The sequence below is a fragment of the Corvus kubaryi genome, unplaced genomic scaffold, assembly GCF_017639235.1.
Source record: "Corvus kubaryi isolate FWS band 111438036 unplaced genomic scaffold, C.kubaryi_AGA036_p1.0 37386, whole genome shotgun sequence".
Taxonomy (NCBI): domain Eukaryota; kingdom Metazoa; phylum Chordata; class Aves; order Passeriformes; family Corvidae; genus Corvus; species Corvus kubaryi.
In genome coordinates, this window is record NW_024581128.1 from 3,569,090 (window position 1) to 3,578,519 (window position 9,430).

General features: G+C 41.3%; 1 protein-coding gene across 1 annotated transcript; it reads left to right on the plus strand.

The window, feature by feature from the left end:
- The first annotated feature begins 1,602 nt into the window (after positions 1–1,602).
- LOC121668673 (serine/threonine-protein phosphatase 4 regulatory subunit 3B-like) lies at positions 1,603–8,941 on the plus strand. Its single transcript, XM_042036658.1, is given in 12 exon segments — positions 1,603–1,897; positions 1,900–2,159; positions 3,413–3,490; positions 3,697–3,810; positions 4,567–4,740; positions 4,878–5,009; positions 5,655–5,757; positions 6,187–6,345; positions 7,019–7,189; positions 7,535–7,670; positions 8,111–8,279; positions 8,855–8,941. Coding segments are annotated over 12 exon segments (1,878 nt in total).
- The last annotated feature ends 489 nt before the right edge of the window (positions 8,942–9,430 follow it).

A 9,430-nucleotide genomic window follows, 5' to 3' on the forward strand; every position in this document is an offset into this window, starting at 1 on the left:
CTGAGCTCTTGTGCTCTAAGAAAAGTGCCTTTAAAGAGCTGCCAGCTCTGCTCAGCCTCTTCATTCACCAAATACATAAAAACAGTTGGAAGTTTGCTCTGGAAAAGTTCAGGGTCCTGACTTTTCTCCTCACCAGGCTCACGCTCCTCGACATCACAAACCCACCTAAGGGCTTGTTCACTACAGCCCACGCTGCCTCCAATCTGAACTCCTTTAATGAGCTCCTCTGCATTGGTGAGCACCAGGTCCAGGAATACCTTACTTCTGGATGGCTTGTCTAATACCTGGATCAGGAAGTTGTCCTCTACATGCTCCAGGAGTGCCCTTGGTTGCTTGCAGCCAGCTGTATTACTTTCCCTGCAGATGTTGGTGAGGTAGATGTTAAAGAATATATTCAGTGCAGATAATTCAGGATGCAGCTGCAGTACAAGATGCAGGTTGAGCTCTGGTGGGGCAGGAGCCCAAGTGCACGGCAAAAGGCCATGAACTACCCTTTGCATTACAAAGGGCACAGGGACCTGTGGGGCAGCCAGGAGACTGGACACTCAGAGACACAGCAGGAGGTGATGACCCCCAGACTTTCATGACCTTAAGACTGTGAGGGGATAAAAGTGCAAGTGGTTCCTTTATTCCAGGTCCCTCCTCAGAGGAACCAGCTTGAGGTGTTATTTTGTTATTTAGTTACTGCACCATGATTAAACTATTCTGAGGATCTGGACATCCGTGACTCTGCTATGGGAAACCCAGGGTTAAGCTGGTAAGGAAACCTGGTCTGACTGTGTGAGTGTGGAGGGTATAGCTTTGAAGGCCTTTGGTCCCACATCAGGTGATGTGAGAGTGACTCCAGAGTGGCTCTTGGGTGGTTGGACAGGGAAGTTTCCTTAACCTTTCCCCCCTTCCTAGCCTCTCACTTCTGAAAAGCCAATAGCCCTCAGCTGCAGTGCTCCAGTTGGGGAAGTGTCCCAGCATGTTTCCATGATGACAGTTTGATCATAGTTAGGTTTGGAAGGGACCTAAAAGCTCATCTGGTTCCAATGCCCCTGCCATAGGCAGGGATACCTTCCACTAGACCAGGTGGCTCAAAGCCCTATCCAGCCTGGCCTTCAACACTTCCAGGGATGGGGCAGCCACAACCTCTCTGGGCAACCTATGCCAGTGACTCAAAACTCTTATAGTCCAGCATTTCTTCCTAATATCTAATAAAAACAGCTTAAGGCCATTTTCCCTCTTCCCTTCCTGCCCTTGGGAAGAGGCCCTCTCCAGCCTTCTTATAGGCCTCTAGCAGGTACTGGAAGGGTTTCTAGAAGTTCTAAAAGGTCAACAACAAACAACAGCCATTGGTCATTTACCATGACCTTTGACAGTCATGAGCCCAGCATTCTGGAGTCCGGGAGTTAGAAGGACAGACCAATCAGAATGCTCTGATCCAGGTGACATCATAATGACTGAAGAACACCTGAGGCAGTTGGAGGGGCAGAGCAGCAGAAGGACAGTGCAGAGTGGGCTGCTGTCTTGCTTCCCTCTTGCCCCCTTTGGATATTGGTGTCATTCTGCAGAAGTCACCCAGGATCTTCTTGAGTCAGAAGAGGGACACCTAAAGAAATGGGTAGAATTAGTCATTTGATGGACCTTCCTACCTGTGAACTCCATAGACTTGGAGAGATTGCAGACTTAGTGACCTCTGTTCACCTCTCACGTGTCCATAAGGAAAAGCTAGCGCTGGCCTTGAGGAATGGAGACTATATTCCAAAGCTCCTACAGCTTTTCCAAGTCTGTGAGAATGCAAAGAACACTGAAGGCTTGCATCTTCTGTTTGACATTGTGAGAGGAATTTTGTACCTGGACAAAGCCATTCTGTTTGAGTTGATGTTTTCTGACCAGTGTATTCTGGGTGTTGTCGATGCCTTGAGTATGATCCATGTTTGGCTCAGCCAGGATGGCACAGGGAATTCTTGACCAAAACAGCGAAGCTTCAGGAGGTTATTCCTGTCAGAGACTGGATTTTGCCTGGACTCAGGCAAAAAATCTGCCAGACATCCAGGGCACAGTACATTCAGGCCATCATCTTGCCTAATCCATCCGATTTTGAAGAGGGTTTTCTTTCTACCCTCAATTCCTTCATCAGCTCCAGCAAAGAGGAGATTTTACACGGGTTGCAGGTAAGTGTTTTTTAATGTGGCTTAGATGGGATCTGTAGAGATCCCTCTGGCTGTAGTTTGGAAATGATTTACAGCTAGTGAACACTGTATAAGTTAATCACAAGCACTTTCATTTGCACAATGTTTTGAATGCTCTCCCTTCTTTCTGATCCCTTGGATTTTGTATTTTTGAAATGATAAATTTCAGGTGAGTATCTTAATACTTTTTATGGGCTGTAACAAGATAAAGTCCTTCTCTTTGATTGCCAAGCAAACCTTTGGAGCTAGTTTTGTAGAAGTATTTAAGGAACATGCATCTTCTGGTATTTTGTTTCAGGGACATTTATTACACTGTTTTCCAAGTAAAGGGGTGCAGAGAAATGGGTGGAGAGAGATGGCAGAAAGTGCCAAAACACTTGAGAGATGATGATGTTCCTAGGTTTTTTGGAGTCTGAAGCATGAAATGCTTTACAAGAAGTGCAGTGTTGTCCTATATATCCTTAAATATCCCATAGCAGTAGGCGATGTGAATCTGAAAAGCAAATAATAGTCACAAAAGTTTCCCATCTTGGCAAAGCAGAGTGCCTGCATGTGGGAGAGCTGGTTTTTCTGTGAGTAAGATTCAGGAGAATGTGGCTGCAGCCAACTTGTACCCTGTCCCCTTGCAGAGGTGGACTGAAAAGATGCTTTGCAATGCTGCAGATCCAAAAGAGGGAAACTGATCCCCACGGGATGTTCACAGTGTAGTATGAACAGTGCAGGTACAGTAGGGTCAAAGTTTTCTCTTGGTTAGCACTTTTTACGTCAGAAGTGTACCAGTTGCTTCCCTGGAAGAAGTGCAAAGTGCAGCGAGGGAGTCTGAAACAAATTAGCACTGTCCTTTTCTCTCCTTTTGATGTGGATGTGGGTGTGGCAAATCCCACAGGGAGTCCGTGGGATGGGCAGAACTGCAAAGCATAGGGGTGGCAGGCAGAGAAAGAAAGGAAATGTCACACTCCGTAGAGACGAATTTAGGGATCAGCTTTAGGGATCATCCCCTGTGTCTAACTTCACCTGTGGCTCTGGTGTCCTGGAGCTATTTCGCCTGCACAAAAGGAGTGCTGAAAGACTGGAAATGATCCTGCTGGAAGTGTACTCTAGCATTTACCTTCCTTGTGATAAAAATAATGGAAGTGTAGAAAGTTTGACTTTGTGCAATGTGGGATCCTAGAAAGATCATGTTTTCACTTTCCAGAGGCACTGTGTAATTTGCGTTCTTTTTGTGTGCTCCACAGAAAGATGAGGAATTTTTGCCTGAAGTTTTTGCACAATTAACAAATGAAGCTACAGCTGGCAAGCAAAGATGTGAATTGGTAAGTCAGTAGTCTTAGTGGTTCCTCAAAGGCTTTAAATAAGAGGGATGGAGTAGAAAGTGAAACTGTTCTGAGAGTTCTGCAGTCTTAGAAGTACTTCTGGAGAATCAGCCAGGACACACCCTGGTACAAATTGTAACTGTTCCCTCCTTTCAGAGAGTTTTCTGACTCATATGTACAAAATGGTTTTTTCCCCCGTGCACCAGATAAGGTTTTTCAAGGAATTCTGTGCCTTTTCTTTCACGTTACCTGACGAAAGAGATGAATTGCTTCAAACTTTGGCAAAGTTGGGAATTCTTCCAACTCTTGAAATGTTAATGGTAAGTGAAAACTTAGAACTGGTTTTAATAAAACTAGAAAAGCCCACAGCCATATAGCCTTTTTTTTTTCTATCTGCTGAGCAGATAGAAAATCTGCTTTGTGTAAATCTGATTGGAGAGCTTTGCTCTGCTGAGAGTGGAAGTTTCTGGTAATGCTCAGAATCCAGAAACTGCCCACAGTTCTACTCTGGAGCAGCCTGCCTTGACTGCTCTTACTATTTTTACTTTTCGTGATGCAGAAGTCTGAGGGCAGTGAAGTCCTTGTGACAAGGTAGTCAAAAGGTAAAAGAGATTTTTTCATGTGGCAGCTTGATTTTTGGTTTTTTATCCAAGAAAATCACAACCTTTAAGGAAAGGTCTGAATTCTTGTTGCCTGTAAATGGGCACAGAAACTATTGTACACCTTGATTTGTACAGTTGGTCCTTTAGTACAAAATTAATAAATTGTGGATAGCAGGTATAGAATATCAATAAAGTCTTAGATATTCAAGCAAGTAGGATGTTGTGAATGTTTCCAGCCTAAGTTAGGGCTCTCACATTCACAGAGAGCCTTGTGTCTTTTCTAAAGGAGGAAAATAGTAGGGACAGGATTTCCCTGGTTCCTTGTTGTTTTTCTGTAACCATATTATTGTGTTTCTCATGAAAATTTTTGCAATGAAACATTCTCCAGTCTTCGCCTCTTATTTGCAGCTTAACGTGATAATAAATACCAAACTTGATTTACTTTAACAAAATAATCTCCTTTTTTTTTGTGAGGGAATGGATGATCTGCAAGTTAGATCTGCCACTACAGATATATTGTCTTATCTAGTAGAATTTAGTCCAGCCATGGTCCAAGAATTTGTAATGCAAGAGGCCCATCAGAGTGAGAATGTAAATAAAAGTGGTTTGGAGTTTATTGAATATACCAGTTTTAGAGCAAACAGGAAAGTAACCAGCCAAATAAAGTCTCAATTTCTGTGTTTTGTTTTAATTTTTATTTTTAAAATTTGCAGAAAGTGGGGAAGTCTTTCCATTCTTACGAGCAATTATTTTGTGTTTTCTTTGTTTGGGTTTTTTTTTTGCAGGATACCCAACTCATCATTGAGGTCATTAAGCAGATGATCTGTAGTCCCGACCCTGAATTTGGAGGAGATAATCAGTTAATGGAGATTTTGTGTGCTCTGATCAATCCAGAGAAAATGCTGTCCACAGCTAGTGTAAGAGAATATGAATGGCAGAAGACATGATACTGTCTTGGAAAACTTAAAAGCCTGATACTCTCTATTGCTATTATTGTGGGCAGAGGATAAAAAATTAGAGGGTGTTTTTATTGAGTGGAGTGTGCTCTGATAGCGACTTTAAAGAAGCAAAATATAAGCTAGTTTTGCTAATGAAAGGTATATGTCTGGGGCATCGTGCAGGTATTAAACCATGCAGTCCCATGTGTCAGTGCCATAGCACTGTCTGACCATAGCTCACTCTATCTGGATGATAAATCCTGGAAGATTTTAATACATTGTAATATACCAGAATACCTGTAAAATGGTTTGCAGGTTGTTCTGGGCAAAAGTAACTGCATTTCAGAATGGTTTAAGGACACTTTGTCAAGCACTTTGAGTCATTGATGTTTTTTCCAGTATATATTTGCATCCATGCTGGGGATTCCTTTAATGATAGCTAGGTGGGTTGGATGTCTCACAAATTTTTTCCGAAATAAAGAAATTGATCTTGTGTGAAGACAGTGCTGCAGGCCCAAAGAACTCAGTAGAATTCTTTGTAGGCTGTTTCTTCTGTTACTACTCTTTTTTATTTAGAAGGTTATATGTAAATGCCAGTGTTTAATGAAGTTATTTTTGTTTTAGAATTTAGAAATATTTGAATTTCTCGAGATCTTCGACGATCATTACATTCATGTTCTTACTGCGCTGCTTCTGGCTGATACATCAGAAGAATGGTATGAAATAGGTAATGACAATTTTAATTTTTTTTCCTTTGAAGGGCCTTACAATCCTGGTAACAGCAATAGACTTCTGATGCGTGCTGGGAATATACTTGCTGCAAGCTGCTGTTCCAACAGGGATTCTGTGGGCAGTTTTCATTTCTTGGAGCTGTGAATGCTGATGCATCTTGATAGTGTACTTTGTAAAGATGCACTTCCTTCATGTATATTGAGAATCATGTTGTAGTTTTACTAGTCTAATTTTAAAGAATATTTACTGTAAAGCCACAGTTGTGTTTGTTGTTTTTTCTGACCCAATGTCCTAATTCCCAAAGCAATTCAGTAAAACAAAAATTCACTAAAAATATGTCAGGAACTGCAACAGCAACTTAGTGTGCACTGACAGTACATTATTTATTTTTTTGTACAACTTAAGGCATTAATTTTTCTTGTAGATAATTATCAAACAGCAGAAATACTTGCCTCAGTTTTGGAGCTGCTGTCTTTTTGTGTGGAATGGCACAAGTATCACATGAAGATTTACATTATCAACAAAGATCTGCTAAGAAGAACACTGGTCTTGATGAAATCCAAACACAAATTTCTGGCCTTGTGTGAGTATGGAGATGCTGTGATTTCCTTCTTCAAGGCTTTGCCTGTCCTGTGTGGAAGGTGTACCAGTACCAATGTACAGCTGAACTCAGAATTCCTGTTCATTTGCTGTGTTTTACTGGCTACAGTAAAAAAAAGAGGTAGCAGCTGTCTGTAAGCACAGACCAATGCAGTTTCTGGTGGGAGGAGGATTGTTGTCTCTTTGGAAGTCTAAAGGGATTCTTTCAAGTCTTCATGACAGGATCCTTTGTAATCAGATTTCTTGCCTCATTTCACTGGAAATTGTGTCCTTTCTTAATAATGTCCTAAATCTGGTTCTTCTTATGGAGAGTGAATGAAATTCTGTCAGCCAGGATCTTTAAGGACTCAGGGCTGGTTCTGGGAGGGGAACAAGGGAAAAAGCATAGGACAGAGTTAATAGTTTTACTCCATGCATGCTGGAAGTGTATTGCTGCTGGACTTGAGAAAGAAATCCATGGCTCCTGATGACCTTCAAATACCCAGGAAAGTCCAAGAAGGAAAGAAAGGTGACCTGTCAACAAATGCTGCTTCTGCACTTTGGGGGTGCATCTTCCTCTCAGGATAACACTAACACCAGGTTTTTCAATTCTTCCACAAGAAGATGAGAGCCCTGGCATGTGGTTGTTGAATGCTTGAATGTCTTTCTTCACACAGGTGCTCTTCACTTTATGAGGAGGATAATTGGCCTGAAAGATGAACTTTATAACCGTTACATCACTCTGGGAAACCTGTTTGAACCAGTTGTAAATGCTGTGTTGGATAACAGGAATAGGTGCAACCTGCTCAAGTCTGCCTTGACGGAGCTGTTTGAATTCAATCCAAATGGTAAGTTCAGCAACAGCCTCAGCACTAACACGTCCATGACCTCGCAGGGAAAGAGACAAAAGGCAGATTTCCAAGATAGCAAACACCCTGTTTTAGTGGAAGGGTCACAAACAGAACTGGGATGTTGCTGAGTCTATTGTCCCTTTCTAAGGGAAGTTTAATAATTCTTTCTAGATCTCAGCTCTTTTCTAAGAATAAATCTGATTGCTTCCCATCTGTTCTTGACAAGAATATTTTGGCTCTGGACAAGGAATCAGTTACTTTCCAAAATAAAGTTAAAAGCTTTCTGATTTTCTGCATGTGAACATTTGAGACTGAAACCCTGATTTGTTCTTATTCAGGAAGACATTCAGTTCCTTATTGCACATGTAGTTGAGAACTTCTCTGATGCACTGGAATCTGTCAAATACATTCATACATTCCAGGGACTGAAGACAAAATATGAGCACGAAAAAGACCAGCAAAATGAGAAACTGAGCTGGTATGGCCCAGTTTCTGTCTTATGAGGCTGCCAGTGACTGCCATTCTGCAGGTCTGCTGGTTGGTTTTTAATTTCCCAGAGAGCAGCAGAAGCAGGTGTCTGGGATTGGGGTTTGGTTTCATTCTTGCTGAAAACTTCTTGGGTTAGAGCAAATACCCATCTACCTTTCTTTGAGTAGAGCTGATGTGGTCAGTAGATCAAATGTTCTGTTCAGCTTATGAAGAGCAGAATCTTGCTCTGTCCTTTTAAATTAGGATTCAGTCTGCCTCATTATCACCTGGGTATTGGTGAAGCTTATGGTTAGGATGGAAGCAGGGATGGAGCTGGATTGCCTTCTCCAACACGCTTAATTAATTCTAAAGCTTTGGAAGCCATTTCTGACCTGGCTGAGTCTGAAACATCAGGCAAAGCTTTAATCACTTGTCCTATATCTCTTGCAGTGTCATATTGCCTGGTGAGACATTTGTCAAAGAAGCAGTAGTCTTACAGGTGGATGAAGATCTGCGGTTCAGTGAAGGTGAAGAGAAGGCACCTCCAATGTCACCAGCAAGCTCCAATGGCTCCTATCCAACTTACACAACCCTGACCACAGTGGTGACAGCCCCCAAGGTGGGAGAGAACTTGTATGGAAGCTCATGTCCTCACGTAGCACAGCAGAGCAGCTTCGTGGGGCTTCACCAGGTGTAATGCAGCACAGTCAGCAATAGCCTTGTACAGGGTATCTTAGTTAGGGATATAGTCACCCAAATCCCTGTCGAGTGAAATCCTGACTAGTTTGGGGTAAGGTTTAAGGAGGATAAGGTGGGACTGGAGTCTGTTGCTAATCTGGTGGGCACAGGTTAATTTTGCCTCTTCTGCATGATTGAATTGTTGCTACTCCTTGGCTTTCTTCCCTGCCCTGCTGGTGCCCTGTGTATGTGATATACAGATGGGATTGCATTTTTTGGATTCTATTCCCCATCAGGGAATTAGTAAGTGTTTTCAAGCAGATAAAATGCAGGAAGTGATTAATCTTTTTTGCCTTTTACAGCTGAGCATTATTTGAATCTTAGCTTCTGAGCAGCTACAGGAAAGTGTGGCAAGAATTTTACTGCCCACTCCTAAGATTTGGGGGCAAAACAGATGTGCAGTGTGTATTTTTTCAATGTGAGAATTTAATTTTTTTACCTTTTTCTAATGGGCAGAGAGGTCTATTTGAAGTATTTGGTTATCCTGAGGATGAAGATGATGAGACATCTCCAAAGAAAAGAGGTCGTCATCTGGGTTCCTAAAGGAAACTGAAATTTTTAAATAAGAACTTTTATTGTGGGTTTCCAGTGCTGCAACTGTTTAATGTTAAAATACAGAACCAGCTGCAATCCATCACATAGATCTATCTTGTGATATATGTTATTATATAATAATAATGTAATGTAGCAGTAATATGTTTGTAATATAATATAATACAATATAATATAAGTAATATAATTAATATTCTGCAATATAGTAGTAATATATAGTAACACGTTAGGTCAATTTCTCCTGGAATAGTTTAATGTGAAGCCATTTCTATGTTTTCGAGATTTAGTTAGTAGTTAGTTTAGAGTCGTAGTTAGTTTTAATTAATTGCTCTTGTTTGGGAAAAAAAACCCTGCTTTCTGTATAGATATGTAAGATAGTTTGTTCCATCAAACAAGTTTATTTTGTATTAAAGATCTCAATGTACTTGTTTTACACCATTTGTAAATATGTGGCAATATTAACGCTCAGCTGTAAAATTC